General features: G+C 41.9%; 2 protein-coding genes across 2 annotated transcripts; both read right to left on the bottom strand.

Annotated features, from left to right (window-relative positions):
- Window positions 1-12: 12 nt before the first annotated feature.
- On the bottom strand, window positions 13-3,271 carry LOC123451913 (mitochondrial phosphate carrier protein 1, mitochondrial). Its single transcript, XM_045128469.1, has 6 exons — window positions 2,952-3,271; window positions 2,059-2,408; window positions 1,895-1,938; window positions 829-1,043; window positions 610-734; window positions 13-464 (listed from the first exon to the last, which is right to left on the bottom strand). Exons 1-6 carry the CDS (start codon window positions 3,147-3,149, stop codon window positions 416-418), a joined length of 981 nt encoding a protein of 326 aa, XP_044984404.1. The 5' UTR covers window positions 3,150-3,271; the 3' UTR covers window positions 13-415.
- Window positions 3,272-15,780: 12,509 nt separating this feature from the next.
- On the bottom strand, window positions 15,781-16,910 carry LOC123451912 (probable E3 ubiquitin-protein ligase ATL44). Its single transcript, XM_045128468.1, has one exon. It carries the CDS (start codon window positions 16,894-16,896, stop codon window positions 16,111-16,113), a length of 786 nt encoding a protein of 261 aa, XP_044984403.1. The 5' UTR covers window positions 16,897-16,910; the 3' UTR covers window positions 15,781-16,110.
- Between the last annotated feature and the right edge of the window lie 4,573 nt (window positions 16,911-21,483).

Raw genomic sequence — 21,483 nt, 5'->3', positions numbered from 1 at the left:
ACCAAAAAGAAATAAGGAACAGTAACATCACACATAATATTATGGTTCCAGTCTTTCATTCTTCACAAAATTATTTACAATGGATCTATAATCGATCGTTTGCTTACACAACAAAATGACATTTTTTCTCACACAACAATCTTCGGATGGAGATACTACAAAGCATCCTGAATACACCACCAGGCTGTATCATGTGTGCCAGAGGGGTGCTGAAGTTCATGGACTTATGGTTGTCTAAGATGCATCTAGAACATACAAATCCTTCGTACGGTCCAGTTAGTTGTTGTTCCCTACAACTACAAATCACACGCACACTCGCCATAATCAGAGAGAACTCAGAACTGTGGGTAAAATACTTCTGAGTGCCTCTGGGAAATAAAGAATGTATCGGTAAACTTTTGAAGAACAGGTCATATCATGTGTCAACATTTTCCAGATCACGAGGAATCCCTCCACTGGGTGGCCTGAAATAAACATATCAGCACAGAGAGCTTTCAAGAATGTACAACAGAAAATACAGTCTGTAGATAAGAGCTACCAACAACAGAAAATACATTATGTACATAAGAAGATAAGCAAATTGTTTCAGACATCGAAGTGCAGACTTACAATCCAGTAAATATCTTAATGGTATCGTAGAAGAACCATTGCATGGTCACGACAGGCCCTACAAGGGTAATTCGAATGGGCAGGCTTCTTGTGAACAGCCCACGCAATCCAATGCTTTTTATAGCCTGAAAAGGATTCAATGTGATTATTAAAGGAACAGAGTGTCAAGACTTGGAATTAACTAATTTGTTGGGTGGGCAGGTACAATCGCATCCTTACATGTATAACGTTTTTAGCCTTTTTGTTGTACAGAGAAGAAACGATGTTATCTGCAGGATTTGAAACAACAGTACCAACAGCACCAGAAATATATCCAGCCAAGCACGTGGCACCAAGCTGCTGCGCTGTTGAACAATCCCGTTTCTTCTTTTGAATGACTTTCTGGTATAGGAAATCCACGGTATGCTCAAATGACGAAAACATTATCATAGAAACTGCAGGAAATAAAATTTACGATAAGATAAACCTGTACATGTCAGAAAAAGGTGATGCACGCATGGACTAATTAACTTGGGAAAGGTTCAATTATAACATAAAGATAACTTTCCATGTATCAGAAGCAGACTGACTGTCATTGTTCCTAGCTCACTGAGTAGAACAAATGACCACCACAAGACAAAAGGTGGACACAATTGTGATATAAATGCAACCTGTGTTTGCCTCTCACGCTAAACTCATGGAGCCCCTTTTTACAGTTGAAGCAACAAGTACTCCCTCTGAAATAAGACTGTTTAGCACACTACGTATGTTGCTAAATGGTCTTACATTTCTTTACAGAGGGAGTACCTTTTAATTCACTCTGATAAAATCGGGAACCAAGCAAGATTTAATTCACTCTAATACTGCATAGCTGCAACTATTTTTAGAAGAACATACCTGCACCATATATCTACTCCCTCCGTCACGGTTTAGAAGGCACAGTTATACTTGCGTGCATTTCCAAAATAGACAAGGTTTAAGGCGCGAAAGCAATTACTTCTATTAATTAGTAGTAGTACTACTCATGCATGCGCCCTCCCAATTTGCTGCTCACACATTAGTATTAGTATTTTCTCAGTTGATTAGGCGCATTAGCATTTACACCTGCTACATCTCACAACCAATCGATGACTACCTTGGTCCCAGAGATTTTCCAAACGTGTCTTCTAAACCATGACGGAGGGAGTAACTAGATTTATCTTCTAAGGGGGGAAATTAACACACTTATAACTTTCTGATAAGTTACTTTACATGGCACAATAGGATTTTGCGAACAATTAATATGTGAAACAGGGGGGGTTATTACATGGAAGATTTCGTCCCCAAAGAGGTAAAAGCCCCCTGTAAAATCTGCAATAAACAAGAAATGCACTTCCCTTAAATTCAGAACTCAGGAAGACTAAAGATCATACGTCCAGGCATACAAATAGTGAATATAATGAACCTAAGAATAATACAAAGGAAGCTTACCCAGACAAGCCTTCAGCGGCATACACCCTTGGAAAGCCATCGACCAAACCTTTTGCAAACATGGGCTGTGTCTGCACACGGACTTTGACCGATTCAAAGGGGGAGAGGGCAACATCGGCTATGATCTGAGCAGAGGCGCTGCTAAGAAAGTAAATCGTGCTCCTGTTGCTGCCCACCAGCACATCAGAATACTGCTTCTTGAAAAACTCGTAGAGGCCAAACTTGCAGCCACCCTGAGCGCCGTAGCCGAATAGCTTCCCTCCCCAGCCTCTCCAAAGCGACGAAGCGCCCTCTTCTCTTACAAGAACACTGAGTCCCGAACATATAGTGTTATACTTAGTTGGATTCACCTGAGCAAAACCAGATAAAAGGAAAAAAATTATAAAGCTGAAGGCATTCGTAGGATCATTTCTGAGGCAGTAGAACACCGCAAGGCATTAATTAAAGTGGACAAAGCACTATTACAAGCCTCTATACAAGATAGACATAAGGGTCCTGTTATTTAGATCAACAAAGGGGCCTGTCTACAATACACTTGTTCGTGACCAATCTGACATGATCCCCCAGCTTCCAACTCTGTATGTTTCTTCTACCGTTACCGACTAACAAATCGATATTGGATATAGGAGTAGGCAAACTTGGTCATGGCTACGCTACAAGCTATACAGTATATGGCCTGCTACACTCAAACGCTAGGTCGGAGCTCGCACGAGATCGTCCCCACAAGAGGAAGAATCCCCAATTGCATCGACCACGCTGTGATTCGACCTCGAGCGGTCGAGCGGGCACCATTTCTCCTTCTCCCAGCTAGAATCATAAATACCAAATCCAAGGGCATTCCCCTCCGCGGAGGGTTTCCAGCGGTATCATACGGCGGCGGCGCGCACACGTACCTGCATGTTGACCTTGAGGACGTCGAGCGGGGTGATGGCGAGGTGGGTGGCGCCGGCCGCCAGCATCCCGCCGCCGAAGCAAAGGGCGTAGTACTCCGGCGAGAACAGCCTCATCCCTCCCCCTCCCCGTAGGTCGCCTCCCCTCCTCGCCGCATCCGCACCCGCCGCCTCGCCGCCGGCTCCTCCGCGCGAGGCCATTTTTGCGGCGCCGTGGGTGGGAGGGAGGAGAATCCCGGCGCGCGAGGGGGGGAGAAAGTGGAGGAGGAAGAGGAGGATTCGCTCGGTCGGTTCCGGTGTTCGTGGAGACTGGACCGAGAGCGGGCCACGTGGCCAGGCCGCGGGCCGTGGCTTCGGGTAGCTGTGCGGCTGTTTGTTTAAGCGGCTGACTTGGCACGTCCAGGGCCTTGAACCCTAGTAGCACGGCCCGGATGGTGACAGGTGGAGGTATGAATGTAGTTGGGCTGGACGCGGCTGGGTTAATCGCCTGGGCTGTACTATGTATGGGTCTATAGTTTGACTGGTCCGTCCCAGAGGTTAAAACAAGAGGCAGGGGACATGCAATTTTTCGGAAAACCCTATTTGACGCGTGTCACGTCAAATAGTCTGGGCTTCTCACACACTCAGCCATAGTTCGGGAGTTGGCCGGCCGATTAACCGTTCCAAAGCCCCGGTTTTGGGAAACTTTCAGATGTTTCCAGCCGGTTTTTTCCGGTATTGCAAAACTCCTAGAAGGTTCCCTGAACCGATTATTCTCTTTTTCGCATTGTTTTTTTTTATTATTTTTCATTCTATTTTTTGTTTCTGCCTTAAAAATTGTTTTCGATTTTCACAAATTTTTCCAAAATTCTTATAAATGTTCTAAATTTTCAAAAAATATTTGGGATTTTCAAAAATTGTTCTTCAACTTCGAAAAATGCTTTTGCCTTTTTAGAAAAAATCTGGATTTTCAGAAAACGCTCTAGATTTCTCAAAAATGTTTTTAAAATTCGGAAAATGTTTTTGATTTTACATATTTTTTATGGATTTCCAAAAAATGCTTTTCTATTATCAAAAAATGTTCTTCAAAATCAAAAATCATTTGTACTTTTATAAATAAATATTCTCGATTTTCATAAATCTTCTGAATTTTTAATAAATGTTCTGTATTTTCAAAAAATGGCCTGTGTTTTAAAATGTTTTTCAAAAAAATATCTTGTTTTTCGAAATTTGTTCTCCAGATTCAAAAAATGTTCGTGTTTTCAAAAATTGTTCACATATATGAATTTGCTCAGTATTTTTTGAAAAAAAATTTCATTTTCAAAATTTGTTCTAAAGATTCAAAAAATGTTCATGCTTTTAAAAAATTGTTCGTGCTTCCAGATTTGTTCGGAGTTTCCATAAATGTTCTATGTTTAAAAATTTTGTTCTCAAGATTTAAAAAATGGTCGTGCTGAAAAAAACTTCATGGTCCCAAATTTATTTACGATTTTCAAAATTGTTCTTGTTTTTAAAATTTGTTATCAAGATTTACGAAATGTTCGTGTTTTCAAATTTGTTCTCTGATGTAAAAAACATTCATGTTTTCAAAAACAGATTGAGAAATACAATGTTTGTTTGTTTTGATAAAAAAAAGAATAAAGAAAACTGGAAGAAAAACGAGCGAAAAAAGAAATAAGCAGAAAAGGAAAAAACAGAAAAAAGGAAATTATCGGATTTTCTTGTAAAAACAAACTTGATCGACCCAGTCGTGTGCCGCCTTGTGCGTGGGAGCGTAGGAGTGGCATTTCCTATTTGGCCCCATAGGCGCTAATTAACGTTCATTTTTGATAACTGGCGTCTGTGGCGTCCGGTCCGGGCCGGTCCATTAAGGGCTTGTGACATGTTTTTTTAAAAAAGCAATGAACTTTTTTGAATATTAATTATTTGTTTTGAAATTTTATAATCATATTCTTTAAAATCGATTTACTATATAAATATTTATGAACTTGTTTTCAGTTCAATGATTGTTTTTCAAATAATACATGAATTTTTGAATTTTTATGAGTTTTTCTTAAATTTATTGAACAATTTCGAAATTTAATGAACTCTTCCTATATTTATGAACTTTTTTCATTTTCAATGAACTTTTTTCTAATTAATGAACTTTTTAAAAAATGTGTGGACATTTTTTAAATATATGAAAAACAATCAAAAGGATAAAAATATTTTATTTAAAGCCATAATTTGTTTCTTGATAACAAAAGAAAAACTGAAAAGGAATCTATTGGGCCGGCCCATTCTAGAGTGCTGCAGGCGCCGGATCATTAGTGTGCGCCTGCAGCGCTGCATAGGAGTTTTCAGTAAGAGTTCCCGGAAAACACCTATGTGTTGCTTATTGCCGGAACTAGTCGGGGCTTCGCACAGAGTGCCCCCGACTGGGCCGACCCAGTAGGGCGCGTGGGTACTATAACCTGTAGCGTGTTAACAATTATTTTTCTTTTCTATCTTAATTTGTTTTTTGGTATTTTTTTTCTTTTTCCTTTTCCGTTTCTCTGTTATTTATTTCATTTTTTGTTTACTTTAGAGCATCTTCAACGGGCGCCCAACCGCCGCGTGCGTTAATTGTTATGCGCTAAAACTGAGCGCGCTGGATCGTCCTAGTGCGTCGGCTCTAAAGAACGTGTCAAAGTATAGCGCGCGCGAGCCGCTCTAACGGACGCGCTAAAACTGAGCGCGCTGAAGCGTCCGAGGCTTGCATCTTGGTCATTTTCATCAAGACAATATGGATATTCCAAACATCAAAAAAAGACATAGCATAGTTTATTAATTCCACAACATCAAACGTATAACATCAAACACACAAATCAACGAGTTTTAAGATCAAACAAATAGTTCGACACCACAACATCAAACATATAAGTCAACATTCATTTTGGTGGTCATTTCATGTCCATCACTCCTCGATTAGATCCTTCTTAAGATCATCATGCGTTTCGGCACGTCAAATGATATGATAGAAGTCAACAAATCGGGCCACCCTCACAACGTGATGACGCACTCGCACAGGATGTCTCAATAGCTCATGCTTAGAGTAGTCTAAATCTTGGGCGCGTTCATTCTTAATGATCATGTTATGCATGATCATACAAGTGTGCATGATTTACCAAAGGATCTTTTGATCCAAAATCTAGCCGCTCCTCTCACAATAGCAAATTGGGCTTGCAAAATTCCAAAAGCTCTCTCCACATCTTTCCGAGCCGCTGCATGACCATTGTGAAAATCTAAATTTTTCTTACCTTCCGATTTTTTCAACGGCTTGACAAATGTTTTCCACTTTGCGTAGATGTCATCCGCAAGATAGTAGCCATAGTTGTATGTATGGCCATTTGCTACAAACTGCATCGATGGTAGTTCACCATTTGCAATCTTATTCATGAGTGATGACCGATTAACAACGTTGATATCATTCAAAGATACATGCATTCCAAAAAAGCATGCCAAATCAAAGTCTCTTGATCGGGCATCGCTTCAAGGATTATAGTGGAACCCTTTTTTGGCCGTGGAATTGCCCATGCCATGCCTTAGGACAATTCTTTCAAATCCAATACATGCAATCTATTGAGCGAAACATTTCCTGAGAACCCACGAGCTTTGTTCATCTCCAATAGTCTTGCGACGTCTTCAACATTGGGAGATCTCAAATACTCCGGGCCAAACACTTGCAAAATTACGATTTCGAAGCGCTTGACACACATGATGGTCTCACTCTCACCCATGGTCATGTGGTCGTCAGCTACATCAACCGGAATATTGTATGCCAACATACGCAAAGCTGTTGTCACCTTTTGAAAGGTACTATGCCCGAGTACTTCGACGTCATTCCTCCGCTGCTGAAAAAACCGATCATGACTCGTCAGTTTCTCTGCAATGCGCGTGAGCAACTCGGTGCTCATCCTAAATCGGTGTCGAAAGTACGACTCTGGGTACACGAGATTATCCACAAAATACTGCCTCAGCAATCTGTTCTCGGTATCGATCTTATCCCTTCAAATTTTCTGCCGACCAATAACCAAACCACCGTGCTTCGAGCTTTACTGATGTGCATAGCTAGGATCATTGCAAGGCCCTCCTCCTCTTCAATATGAAATTCTTCTTCAGAAGAATCATACGACGAACTCTTCTATAATATTAAATTTAAACTAGTCTATAAAATCTACAAAAAACATGCACCAAATTCATGTAAAATATATGAAGTTGAAGCAATACATACCTTGCAAGCGTTTTGTCGAACACGTTGTGAGCGTCGAGCGACAGTGGGCGGCCGAGCGCTCTTCGTTGGAGGAATGACGCGCGAGAAGGCCGGCGACGACTAGAGGGAGACAAAGGAAGCAGCGAAGACCCAAGGATTGCCGGGGAAGCGTCTATAGGTCGCCGGAGCAAATGGGGTGGCGCGGGCGGCGGCGTGAGCGCCTGCTTCCAGTGGTGGGTAGACGAGTCGCGCGAGCCGTCGTTGTCCAGCGCGCGGTAGCGGGCGCACGAAATATAAGGCGCGCGATGACGTTTTGCCCCGCATGTTGGACCGTTTATGGCGCGCGCATATTTTTTGCGCCTCCGATGGAGCGGCTGCGCGCTAGCTATAAATTTGTTTTTTGCACCGCGGTGCTTATATAGCGTGACTGTTGGAGATGCTCTTAAGTCCTTTTTCTTCTCTTTTTTGTTCTTCAAAATTTAAACAGATATTCAAAAAATGTGGAGAAGCTCAAAAAATGTTCTAAATATTATTTATTATTATGGTAAATTAAAAAAAATTCACCATTCAAAATTTTAAAAACTGTTCAGATTTTATAATATTGTTCATGAATTTTCATAAAATGTTCATGTTTAAAAAATGTTCGTCTTTTCAAATTTATTTGGGTGTTTCATAAATTTATTTCATGATTTGAAATTGTAAACAGATAAGAAAGAGATTTTCTTCTGAAATTAGTCGACACTTTTTGAAACACAAATATTATTATGAAAGTCGTGAACAAATTTTGAGCTTGAGACTAATTTCTCAAACACAAACATTTTATTAAAAGCATGAATTTTTGTTGAAAAGAAGAACTATTTTTTAGACACAAGTATTTTTATGAAATCGTGTGTGTTTTGTCGAAAACAAAAACATTTTCGTAACTCCCTGAGTTTTCTCAAAACACGAACATATTTTTTAAAATGTGCAGTTTTTCAGATTAAACAACAAATTTTGAAACACGGTTATTTTTGAAAATATGAACACATTTTGAAAGTAAGATTTTTTCCAATTCCTAATTATTTTTGAAGCGCAAACATTTAGCTAAAAATTGTGAACATGAGAACATTTTTTGAAATTCAGAACAAAAAAATAAAAAACGTCAAAGAATATGAATACGAAAATAAAAAAAGAAAAAAAGAAAAGTAAAAATTTGAAACGAAAAAATAACATTCTTTGATAAAGAAGAATATTTCGTGATAAACAAGAGCTTTTTTTTTTGAGAAACAAGAACATTTTTGGAAAATCTGGAACATTTTATGAAAAACCGAAACCTTTTTTAAAGTTATGAATAAGTTTTGAGAAAGGGCAATTATTTAAATTTTAGAATATTTCTGTAAAGCAAGAACAATTTTTGAACAAGAACTTAGTTTAAAAAGATAAATTAACCTTGAAAACAAAGGAAAAAAAAGAGGGAACAGAAAACGGAAAAAAAATAAAAGAAAAAGGAAAGAACAAAAAGAAACAGAAACATAAAAATGAAACAAGAAACAGAAAAAAGGTATAAAAAAAAGGGTTCAGGAAACCTTCTAGAGGATCTGAAAAACAGCTGGATAGGCAAAACTGGGTCGTTCCATTGCGTCGCTGTTGGGTCTCTCGCTTGTGGGAAGTGCCAAAAGAATAGGGAATTACCTCTTGTGGCTTGGTGAGTTTCAGTTTCCTTAAAAAAGGAAATCGTGCGCACAGCCAAGTGTCCGTTGTGGGCATTTTTATTTTTTGGTGGGTCCTCATTTTAGTGCTTTGTAGACTTCTTCTTTTTCTTTTGACAGCCATGCTTTGTGGGCTTTTAGCGGGAAAATGTGAATTGTCTGATTGGTTTTTTTGTCTTCACAGAACGTACGTATGTCCCATGAAGGGCTCTTTGTACGGTTTTCGGAGATGCTTCCAGCCGTATTTTTCATATTTTCTTTTTTAATTTTTCGTTTGATTTGTTTTTTTCTAAAATTTATGAATAGTGTTGGTGTAACTTGCATGTCCATCATCAAACATGTAACTGGAGTGTCGTCTTCGTCCTTCAACTGCATGCCTCCAAATCTAGTGTATTTTGAGGCAAAAATGTTTGTTAGGTTAGCTAGGCATGTGTTTTATTTTTCATCAGTTATAATTTCACACTCGGTTCGTAGTTTTTTATTTTCGGTTGCAAGAAAAGCCTTGACTAATAAATGGTATTGTAACTTTGTGTAGTTGTCCGAGATGCAAGCCAGTCCTCACAACTAGGCCCGTGGTTTGTTTCATCCAATTACAAATTCACCCTTGAGTCACAAATAGGCTTGTAGTTTTGTAATTCTCCCAGGTACAAGTCCATCATCTACACGTAGCTTGGTTCATAGTTTTTTTATTGTCCCAGTTGCAAGTCCATGCTCGACTCATAACTCGTATCCTAGTTTTGTGTAGTTGTCTCAGTTGCAAGTCCAACCTCGAGACACATAACTGGGTTCATGATTTGTTGTTGTCCCAGTTATAAGTCCACGCTCGACTCGCAACTCGTATCGTAGTTTTATGTATTTGTTCCAGTTGCAAAACCATCCTCAACTTGCAACTGGTATGAACTAATATCATAGTTTTGTGAAGCTATCCGAGTGGCAAGTCCATGCACGAATCATAACTAGGACCGTAGTTTGTTTTGTTACAGTTGCAAGCCCATCTTTGACTCGCAATTCAGCCTTTCTTTTGTTTTTCATCTCAGTTGCAGTTTCACCATTGACTCATAATTAAGCTCATATTTTTTTTATCTAAGATGCAAGTTGATCCTTGACTCGCAACTGAGCTCTAGTTCGTAGGTGTCCTAGCTGTAAGTCCAATATTGACTCACAAAAGGGCTCGTAGTTACCTGAGTTGCAAGTCCACCATCGACTTGCAATTCGAGTATGTGTTTTTGTTTTTGTTAGAGTTGCATGTCGACTTTGACATGCAATTGTGCTCATTGTTCGTAGTTGTTTCCATTGCAAGTTTACGCTCAACTCGCACATGGGCTCGTAGTTGTCCCAGTTGGTAATCCACCCTTGGCTTCCAACTGGGTTTTTAGTTTTCTTATTATCCATACAGTAACTCCATACCGACTCGGAAATGGTATCATAGTTTCTGTATACTTGTCTCAGTTGCAAGACTACCCATGACCCGCAATTAGGATTATAGTGTATTCTTTACCTATTAATAAAGCACCTATTGCTTCTGTGCTACGTCATGAAAATTGCCCTTAAAGTTTGTATAAATTACCCACCATGCCACCGGTAAGTAATAGAAAACGTTTCACAAAGCGAAAAATTTCGGACTGGGCCGGCCCATGTAAAAACCTCCTATATTACACTCTGCACCCTGGGAGAATATCCAACACACCGTATGGGCCGGCCCATGCACAGGCGTCAGTTTTTTTAGTTCCGTTTATTTATTTATCTGCAGTTCCATTTTATTTTTCTATTTTAAATAATTTAGAACTTCAAATAACCTTTAAACTTTTAATAAACTTAAAAATTTAAATCAACATATTTAAAAAAATAAAATGTTTGTGACTTCAAAAACTGTTCGGAGTTTTTGTAAAGAATTCTCGCATATACAATAAAATGTTTGCAAGTTTGAAAAAATGTTTGTAAAATAAGAAAAGTCCATGATTTCAAATCAAACTCCATGTATTAAAATTATTAAAAGCATTTAACAAAATGCTTTCTAATTCAAAATATGTTAATGCATTTAAAAAACTTCCTAAATTTTTAAAATAGCTAATGCCTGTTTTGATAGTTTCTTTTTTTCCGTTCCATTTTTGTTTACTTTTGATTTAAATAATTTAGAATTACAAAAGCATTTGCATATTAAAAAAATGAATTTTGAATTAAAATGTTGATGAAAACATAAAATGTTTGTGGATTCAAAAAAGGCGTCGGATTTTTATAATTTTTTTTGCAAATTCCAAAACAATGTCCGTGAATTTAATAAATATATTACTGACTTATGAAAATGTTTGTTTATTCAGAAAAACTTCATGCGTTTTAAAAATGTTTGTGAATTTAAAGTAAAATCCTCCAACATCAAAAATTATGTTGGTCTTTTCTAGAATTGGTCGCCAATTCAAAAGAAAATATTTAAACCTGTTTGAAATATAAAAAATATTCATGATTTTCAGTAAATGTTTGTAAATTGTAAAAAATGTTCTCGATTTTAAGATTGTTCTCACATTTTTTAAAATTGTTCATGAAAGATCTAATGCATGTAGTTAAACATTAATGCTTCTAAGTCTTTGTGAAAATATACCCGTGTGATTTTTCAAGAATTAACTGTTGGATGGGTCGGATTATTATTGTATGTTTTCTAAAAAAAATTCTTCAAATTAAGAATAATTCTTTGAGTTAACAAGATTTTTGACAACCATGATATTTTTTTTAAAATATAAAGATTGCTTCAACTTTTGAATAAATTTAAAAGAAGAATAATTTCCTTGCATTTATGCATAAAATTTTAAAATCAAGCGATGATGTGTGAACATAATGTGGTCATCTTAATTGAAGATTATGTTTTTTTTCTCCCGTTGTAACGCACGGGCCATTTTGCTAGTTCATCCCTATTGTATCTCCACCCTTGACTCACAACCAAGCATGTCTTTTCATCTCAGTTGCAAGACCACCGTCGACTCGCCACTTGTATTGTAGTTTTCATCCTAATTGCAAGTCCACCTTTGATTTGCAACTTGTATTGTAGTTTTTCATAGCTATCTCAGTTACAAATCCATCCTCGGCACAAATGTTTTAAATTTATAAAGATTTCTAAATTCATGAACATATCGTAATTTCTTAGACATCTATTAGTTCTCAAATATATTTTAAATTCATGAACATCTTTTATATCACAAATACATATTTTTCAATTGTGAATATTTTTAAATTTCATGAACTTTAGAATTCATGAATATATTTTAAATTCGTAATATTTTTTTGAATCCTTGATTTTTTTCTAAATTTGTTTTTAAAAGTCACGAGCATTTTTTAAAATTCGTATATATATTTTGAAATTCAAGAATGTTTTCCAAAATTCACAAACATTTTCTTATAAAATCCTTATTATTACCCCAAATACACAAATTTGTCTGAAAAACTGGTGTTTTGACGTGCCTCTTTTGAGTTTCTGTTTTTATCTGTTGTTTCATGCTCTTTGCAGCAACGTTCGGCCGTGAACAAGACTAAGTCAATAAACAAGATTATCATGCTTCTTACACAATCATCAAAGGGCCCGTGATCAAGCACAAGCGGTCTCACTGGGAAGGTTCTAATGTGTTCAGGGAGATTCACACCAAATCTCTCTCTAATAATAAAGCGTGAAACGTTTCTGTTGTCCGTCGCAATCATTTTACAAAAACACCCCTTGCTTTTTCAGTATTCAACCCGCAGTTCGTTTTTGAGTCAAAAAAGAATCCTTTTTGTCTTTGTCAGGAAACCCGCAGATGTTTCAGGTAATCAACCCGCAGTCCGGATTTAAGTGAGAAAACGGATCGTTTTTTTTTTGCATTTTTCTGAACCCCCGATGTTTCAGGTAATCAACCCGCCCTTCGTATTTTAACAAAAAAACATAACTTTTCAGTTAATCAATCCATATTTTATCTAAAACAAAATTATCCACATCTTTTAAACCGTAACTCAGATTTTAACATGTTATATATGAAATTTGATTAAAAAAATGTGTAGAATCTAAATAGGATGTTATTTTTAGCTGTTGAATACTTCTTAAATATTATTTTTGGTACAAATTTAATCTGTAGTGCATAGTTCTTTTTTTCTCTCTTTCCGGCGACGATACGAATTGCAATAAACATCCAATAAATTAAAATCAAATTGAGAGGAAAGAAAACATTGTTAACAACACATGCACACCTTTGAAAAATCTCGTAGGGAGAAACAAAATATTTCTTATCTTATTCCGAGTGACTGTATATTCAAACGCGTTTTATTGTGTGAGCACTAAAGCCATCGTCGGCAAGACAAATGTGATGCCATGCGCAAATATCTTGCGTTCAGAGAGTGTATTATTTTCTTTTCTGTTGCAACGCATAATAAAGCGCAGACTGTTTCTGTCTTTCGTCGTGCCACGTTTACAAAAAAGCTCCCGACGTTTTCTGAAATCAAACCGCAGTCCGGATTTAAATCAGGAAACGAATCGTTTTTTGCATTTTTCAGAAAACCCCCTGATATTTCAGGTAATCAACCTGCAGTCCGAATTTAAATAAGAAAACGAATCTTATTTTGCATTTTTCAGAAAACCTCCTGATATTTTAGGTAATCAACACGCCCTCCATATTTAAGTCAACCGAAACGTTTTTTTTTCTGTTTTAACAAAAAAAACCTGATTTTTCAGTTAATCAATCCACATTTTATCTAAAATAAAATTATCCATTTCTTTTAAACCGTAACTCCGATCTTTAACATGTTATATATGAAATTTGATTAAACAAATGTGTAGAATCTAAATAGGATGTTATTTTTAGCCGTTGAATACTTCTTAAATATTATTTTTGATGCAAACTTAATATGTAGTGCACGGTCCTTTTTTTTCTCTCTTTCCGGCGACGATACGAATTGCAATAAACATCCATTAAATTAAAACCAAATTGAGAGGAAATAAAACATCGTTAACCACACATGCACATTTTTTAAAAACCTCGTGGGAGAAACAACATATTTCTCATCTTATTCCGAGTAACTGTACATTCAAACGTGTTTTCGTTTTGTGAGCACTAAGACCATCGTCGGCAACACAAATGTGATGCCATGTGAAAATATATTACATTCGGAGCGTGTGTTATTTTCTCTTCCGTTGCAACACACGGGTTCTTTTGCTAGTAACAAATAAGAAAATTAGAACGGTACAATGATGATGTTTGTTTTTTGAGCGAGGAAGGATGACGTTATATATGAGGTATTATCTCACATCTAGATGTGATACGGTCAGATCATTTTCTAAATTTACGTACATTTTATTAAACCATGATATGTTTCCAAATTCGTGAACATTTTTAATTTAAAATATGTTCCAAAGTTTGCGAACATTTTCTGATTTGTGAACAGTTTTTGGAATTCGTCAAAAAATATTCAAACGTACTATGAACAAATGCCTGAGCATTTTTTGAGTTCGCGATCAAATTTTTTTTCAAGATCAATGAACTTCTTTTTATTTGGAAAAGTCTAACACTCAGCCGACGGATTCAACCTGGGGCATCTACCACCATTAACGCTTGACACGTGTTCTCTATTGGCCGATCACCACTCTACTCTCGCTCAGTCAATTTGCTTTTCTTCACTGTTTGCTTCTCTGCTCCTCTTTCTGCAACATGATCTCTACTGCAAAATAATAATTATAACATCATCTGTGTTGCAAAATTTTATGTAGCAAGATCTATGTTACAAAGGTTTCTGCAATATGATATTTGTTGTAAAAATAAAGGATCACACGCGACCGCTAGATTGCGAGATCTGACGGCGATCCGCCGAACTGTTTGTTTCAGGAGTTGTTTCTACAACACGGTCGTTATTTCTATAATGCGACTGATGTTTCAGAAATTGTTTGTACAACATGGCCATTGTTTCTGCGAAGGAGATGATGTTTCAGAAATTAACCTAGGCTTCCCGATGCCATCTTCTCGAATATGCAGTTTAGCTCCTGCACGCCGGCGGAGGGCTGATTTTGCGGCAGGCTGGCAGCGGCACCGCGCGGGGCGCAACTCTGTCGAGGCCGAGGAAGAGTGTCTAGCTTCTGCAACAGATCGTTTGTTGCGGAAAATAACGACTGACCATGCGTCGGGATGCCGACGCTAGATCAAACGGCTGTGAGCTGGGACATCCAACCGTTGTCCAAATGATGGATAATTTTTAAAAATCAAACGACGAACGCGTAACGTTTTCCTTATTATTTCACAAACAGTTCTTTCAAATGCGTGTACGTTTTCTGCATTCGCTAAATGTTAAATTCTGCTTAAAGCCGTCCACGAAAAACAACAACTCAAACACTAGGAAGCGCTACTCGTTCCCTTTTTTAATGGAGCAATGCTACATCTACGTAAATGTTTACGTATGTTTATGGGATAGTCTGATTTGACAATCATTGATTCGATTAAGATGAGGATGAGGCACATCCACCCCTGAAAATCAGGGAGGCATATTTAGATTAGTTGAAAGGTTTAGTAAACGTAAATAAGATTTAGTAGGTCTATCATTTTTGTTTTTAGTGAGAGGCGCGTTTGCCGGGTTTCCAGCGGGCATTGCATGACGCCGTATGGAGGTTCCTCCCGTGCAGCCGTCCCATCACGGCCTAACAAATCTCGGGCACTGCTGCCACAGTGTCTCAAAATACCCCGCGTGCGTGCCGGGCGCCACCACCTTTGCCGAATGCCGGCCACCACGCGACGGGGGCCGCCGCCGCCGTGATCGATTCGATCCCTCCACTCGACCAAAGCAGTAAATCGACATGTGCAATGTGCGCGTCTTCTTCCTGACGATGCTCCTTCCTTCTTTTTCATAAAAGCGTACGTACCGTACCGTACGTGTGCTTTCATGTCCTGTCACACACGCAAGACGCTGCCTATAGCAAGCAAGGGAGACCGAGACGCATGCATGACTGCATTTTAACGACGAAAAATGTTTTTACAGACACGTATTAAGTGGTGCATCATCGACCCATCGCGTGCACACCGTCCAGTTGCACCTACGAGTATACAGTACACGGTATACTGATTTTTTGTGTGTGTGCATGGTACGGTATACTGATATGTACAGATGACATGGCACATGGGAAATGTATGTAAACGAATCAAATGGCGCGTATGTACGTACGTACATGAAGGACTACGTCTGAACATAATCTGCACTCTGCAGCACCAGCTGCAACAGACCAGGAATGTTCCAAGTCCAAGGTACAGCGCACCGGCCGGTCCGTCGCCTACGATGCCGACGACCGGCAGCGGCCTGCCACGGCACCGCACGTCGTCGTACACGCCGGAGGGTGGGTGGTTGGCGGCGCCGGCGCCGGCAACACGACGACGAGGGCGCGGCGGCAGGAGGGGCAGGTGGAGCTGGAGAGGAGCCACACGTCGACGCAGGCGGCGTGGAAGCCGTGGCCGCAGTGCGGGAGCACGCGCACCTCGTCGCCGCGCGCGAACTCCGCCAGGCAGATGGCGCACTCCGGCCGCTCCCCCTCCTCCTCGTCAACTTCCCTCTGCTCCGGCCGCCACGACACGGTCGGCAGCGACTGCAGCGCCTTCTTCTCCAGGCCGCCGCACGGCGCCTTGGCCGGCGTTCCCCCGGGCACGTCGACGGAGAAGGCGGAGGGGTTGCAGAGCAGGGAGCAGCGCGCGACCATGGCCAGCCCGACCACGCACAGCAGGAAGCAGAGCACCGCAATCACGATGAGGACCGTGTCCGTCTGCGCGCTCGTCCCACCGCCGTCCATGGCCGCCGGAGCCGCGGCCATCGCGGCGAGGCGGTCGACGGACTGCTGCAGCAGGTGGCGGGGCATTTTTCCGGTTCGTTCCCGGTGGCCGGTGGGTCGAGAGGCCGACAGGATGAGGAGATGAGCACCGTGCCGACGAGCGCGCGGGGCCAGCTTAGGTCGTCTCTTCAGTGTGCTCACTGTGTACGTAGTGGGAATTGCGAAGGAGGGAGGGAAGAGTTTGGTGCTCCGGCAGCGGTTTTTATAGCTAGCCAGTGTCTGGATTAGCCCGGTCATACGGTAAGTGAGTGGCTAAGATTGATTCGGTGGTAGGATATGATTGATAATCAAGCTGGTATAAGTGGGAGTGTCACTTTCGACCAATTCTTGTTTGAATTCTCGTTGAATGTCTTCATTGGTACAGTCCCTCTCCCTGCATTTTTCCTCACCTTTTCAGCTGCAACTGGGTACACGTCACTCTCAAAATTAGGTGCGACCGATCCGGACTAATTAAGTGATTGGTCTATTGCTACTCCTAGTCTTAATTATACTACACTACAACTTTACAAACATGATCACGGTCCAAGTGGTGTATAAGTACGTACAGTATCAGAATGAAGAGGCATCTCAAGCGAGCCGACCGACCATACCATACCATGATCAAAAGCTACTCCTACTCCTACTACACTAGCGAGTACGTACGATGAGCAGGAATAACGGGTGCCCGACCGACCACACCCATGTGTAAAAAGGTCGTCCGCCACGTCGGATACGTGTGACAAAGCAAAGCCAAGATCTATCCGGATAAACATATCCGCCGCGCGCCGTACCTACGCTACTCCACGCACGGCACCAACCTTTCTTTCAGCCAAGGAAAATATGCACGCCCACTTGTAGTGTAGTACTCCTACTCACTTTTGGCACTAGCTGCTCGATCGTACTACAAGCGCTACAACGTGATGCCAAACCCGTCCCGATTCAATGCATGCATGAACGTGGAGACGAAATGTTGCCGTCGTTCAAATTGCGCGGCAACACGCGCGCGCGCGCGGCCTAAACCCGTCACGAGATAAGTGTCTTGGCGGCTTGTCAGGTGGAGCTAGTCTACTACTATAGCCTAGTGGCGACCCGGGCGCGACGGATGCCATGGACGGACGGGCACCGGCAGCACGAACTGGGGCGGCCAGCTCTGCCATGCAACTTGTTGGGACACTCTCGACCATCTTTACGTGCATGCCCTTTAGATTCAGTTGGCTGGATCGGTCGATCACGTTTTCTTTCTTTATAACTCTCCCTTTTTCATGCCACTTGTGATCGGCTAATCTAGATGTCAATCATGGTGGTTAGAATAGGATCGAAAGCCAAAGCAAATGCAAAGCGTAAAAGGAGGACCGACCGACGGGATAACCCGATCGATCCGTGGCATAAATAAAGGAGATCTGTGCCTACTAGATCGACGGATCGATCACACCCAGGGCGCAAGATAAGATTGTATACTCCGTAACCATGCCATTGTCAACACCGACGGACGTGGTTAGGGTTGGTACGTGGTTGCCACCTTAACCGGGGAAAGCATGCGCTTTTACCGGTCTAGGTGGAGGATCCATCGATGCTGCTTGCCTGCTTCGCCGTGCCGCCGGCTGGTGCCGGGGTCAGAGAAGACATAGTATTTGGGGGTACGGAGCGCGAGAGGTCAAGGAACCCTCGAATCGAATCGAATCCATGGGAGCAATTCAAAGAAAGTTGGTGGAGCGTCAACTGGTTGTTGCACTTGCATTTCTGGGTGGGGCGGATGGTCGAAATGGGCGTCATTCGTATCCGTGGGGTCGACGGCCGGGTCGCCGTGAAACGCACGAGGGAGACGGAGAGAGACCTCCCTCGATCAGTCATGGCAATGGCCCCGTGTTCGTCCGTCCGTGCAGCCGTGAAGGTGGACGCTTACGCGTGTCAGTCTAAAAGCAACTATAATCGGTCGATCAAAATAGACGCGTGCTTTGTCCGTCTTTTATTCATTTGCATAGTCTCATCCATTCCTTTTTACAAATGGTTCGTCCCTGCAACCAACAGAATAATCTATTTTTTATCCGTACAAAATAGTTTTTTATGTTAAAAAGACCCGCGACCACAAATCATATTAGCGGCCATGCCATCGTCATGATTTCATGCCGGCGATATGGCATCAGCGTGGCACGCGTGACCACGCTCACCTCCGGCCAACCGGACCCCTTAGGATTGGACAAACCGAAGGCCTGTCGATGGTAGGGGTGGAAGCCATGCGCATACGGCGTGGCCGACATGCACGACGAGTCCGAAAGTGGGGGACGAAGGGGCCACGAGCCGATGCTCGCCGCGACCACATCGACACCGACAAGTCTGGCCTGGGTTTAACCTTCACATCACCAGGGCCTGCCTCGTGACCTCGCAGGCGAGGTGGTTGGTCTCGCGGTGTTGGCCTCTTTGCTGTGCAGCCGCTGCGTCAATACTCGCTTTTTACGCATGCCGACAGTACTTCCTCCTCGACGGCTGGATGGTGCGTTGCTCTTCCATCAGCACCTTCTTCTTCTTGGTCAACGTTGACGCTTTGCAGGCATCACGGGCCTTGCCTACTTTATCAGAGACGGGGCCGGTGGAGGGAAGGCCGGCGGTGGCGTCGAGGGTCGGCGCGTCATCGACCATGGCGCGTGTGCGAGTGGGCGGGATTTTTTTTTTTTGAGAAAGTTCAAAGGCGGACGTCGCGTGTGTCTATCCCGTGTCCGCACCGACGTAAATGCGACTCAAATTTAGGCCTGAAATGATTGTGGGCACACAAAAATGGACGCGCGTCCGTTCAAATCGTCGCGTTGGACCAAGTTTTATGTCTATACCAACCAAAATAGACACACTTGGACGAAATAGGTCCTCAGTTAGAGTTGCTCTAACTACTTCGCATAAACAATGGCATGCACATCTTTGTGACCGTGATGATTTTTATTTAAAGCGTATAGACGCAAACGTTCATGTAAACGCGCATATACTCATTGATATAAATGCATGCTTGCATACACACCTTATTTATATGAGCAACTTCAACATACTGAGCTCGCATACCATTTTAAGATTTATGAAGTTATCATAGACGCCTCATCGTTGCTCTCACTGCTGGTGACGAGCTGCTCCTTTTCATGTTGGTTCTACCGGAGGAGGTGGTGGTTGTAGGCGGCGTCGGTCTGCGCCTCCCGGAATTGCTCCTCTAGCTCCTCTTGAACCATGTCTATGTGATGGGCACCATCCTCACTCGATAGTCATGGTGCAATTCACTCGCGATGGTGATGCGGATGAGGAGAGAGCGGCGCAGACGAGGAGGGTGGCATGAGGATGTTGTTGTTCGTCGGCTAGCCATCCGGAAGCAACGGCGACCATCTCCTTCTTTTGGTCCATCGCCAGCCTGTCTCAGAGAACTTTAGAGCGTGAGGAAGCCTTGGTGGGAGTGGTGCTGAGAGGAGAAAGGGGGGGAGGGTCTTTGTCCCCGACGGACGGACCAGGGCATGACAAGGTTACACACCGATTGCGGCCCTTCGACCGCAAACTTGATCCAAACTAGAGTCGGGAATGGACGAAAAAAGGACAACGGTCCGTTTACGACCGCATGTTGGAAGGCTTGCTTTGTTGGTTTAATCGTAAACGAATGCGGACGGACACGATGAAACCACGCGTTGAAGTTTGCCTTCTATTTCCGCGGAGCGTTTGTGTCACGCCCAAGATGCGACCCTATCCTCAATTTGGCACGAAGGCCTCGTCAGGGATAGAAGCGCATCTCGTCATGTCGCAAGAATGGATATCGTTACAAGTACATGTACTGAAAAGAAGAGATATATTTAAAGAATTGGCTTACACTCGCCACAAGCTACATCAGAGTCACATCAGTACATTACATAATCATCAAGAGTAAGAGTAGGGTCCGACTACGGACGAAAACAAATGAGAAAAGAAGAACGACGTCCATCCTTGATATCCCAGGCTGCCGCCCTGGAACCCATCCTAGATCGATGATGAAGAAGAAGAAGAAGCAACTCCAAATGAACAATCAACGCGCTCGCGTCAAATAACCTTTACCTGTACCTGCAACTGGTGTTGTAGTAATCTGTGAGCCACAGGGGACTCAGCAATCTCATTTCCAAAGGTATCAAGACTAGCAAAGCTTAATGGGTGAGGTATGGTTAAGTGGTGAGGTTGCAGCAGCAGCTAAGCATATATTTGGTGGCTAAACTTACGAGTACAAGAAATAAGAGGGGGGAAGATCTACGCATAACGGACGTGAACTACTGATGATCAAATGAATGATCCTGAACACCTACCTACGTCAGACATAACCCCACCGTGTCGTCGATCGGAGTAAGAACTCGTGAAAGAGACAGTCAAGGTTACGCACACAGTTGGCATATTTTAATTAAGTTAACTTCAAGTTATCTAGAACCAGTGTTAAACAAACTTTCCACGTTGCCACATAACCGCGGGCACGGCTTTCCGAAAAGATTTAACCCTGCACGGGTGCTCCAACTAGTCCATCACAAATTACCACAAGCCGCATAGAAATCCTCAATCACGAACCTCGCGATCTCGTCGGATTCCCTAGTGGAAAACCTCAACTCTGAGATTACCCAAAGCATCACCGGAATCCCGATGCACAAGATATCTCGTCAAAGGTAAAAACTAATCCAGCAAGGCCGCCCGACGTGTCGACGTACCCGATAGGAGCCGCGTATCTCGTTCTCAGGACACGACGAATGGAACTAGCTACGAGTGCCAAACCTCGAGTTTCCTCGCGGTGGCCCCGCAGGCACACCGTTTGGGACCAACACCATCAGCACTGCCCCCCTGTTTATGTAAAATTACTCCTCGGGTAGC

This window comes from Hordeum vulgare, chromosome 5H (genome assembly GCF_904849725.1).
Source record: "Hordeum vulgare subsp. vulgare chromosome 5H, MorexV3_pseudomolecules_assembly, whole genome shotgun sequence".
Classification (NCBI taxonomy): Eukaryota; Viridiplantae; Streptophyta; class Magnoliopsida; order Poales; family Poaceae; genus Hordeum; species Hordeum vulgare.
This window is presented reverse-complemented; position numbering and strand designations above follow the sequence as displayed.

What these genes read in the sequence shown, in the direction of transcription:
- LOC123451913 (XM_045128469.1), bottom strand. Translation starts at nt 3,149, where the DNA reads ATGGCCTCGCGCGGAGGAGCCGGCGGCGAGGCGGCGGGTGCGGATGCG. An exon ending in TCCTCAAGGTCAACATGCAG is followed by an intron (nt 2,409 to 2,951) that starts GTACGTGTGCGC and finishes GGTTTTGCTCAG; the next exon opens with GTGAATCCAACTAAGTATAA. An exon ending in ATTAAGATATTTACTGGATT is followed by an intron (nt 465 to 609) that starts GTAAGTCTGCAC and finishes TGTTTATTTCAG; the next exon opens with GCCACCCAGTGGAGGGATTC.
- LOC123451912 (XM_045128468.1), bottom strand. Translation starts at nt 16,896, where the DNA reads ATGACCGGGCTAATCCAGACACTGGCTAGCTATAAAAACCGCTGCCGG.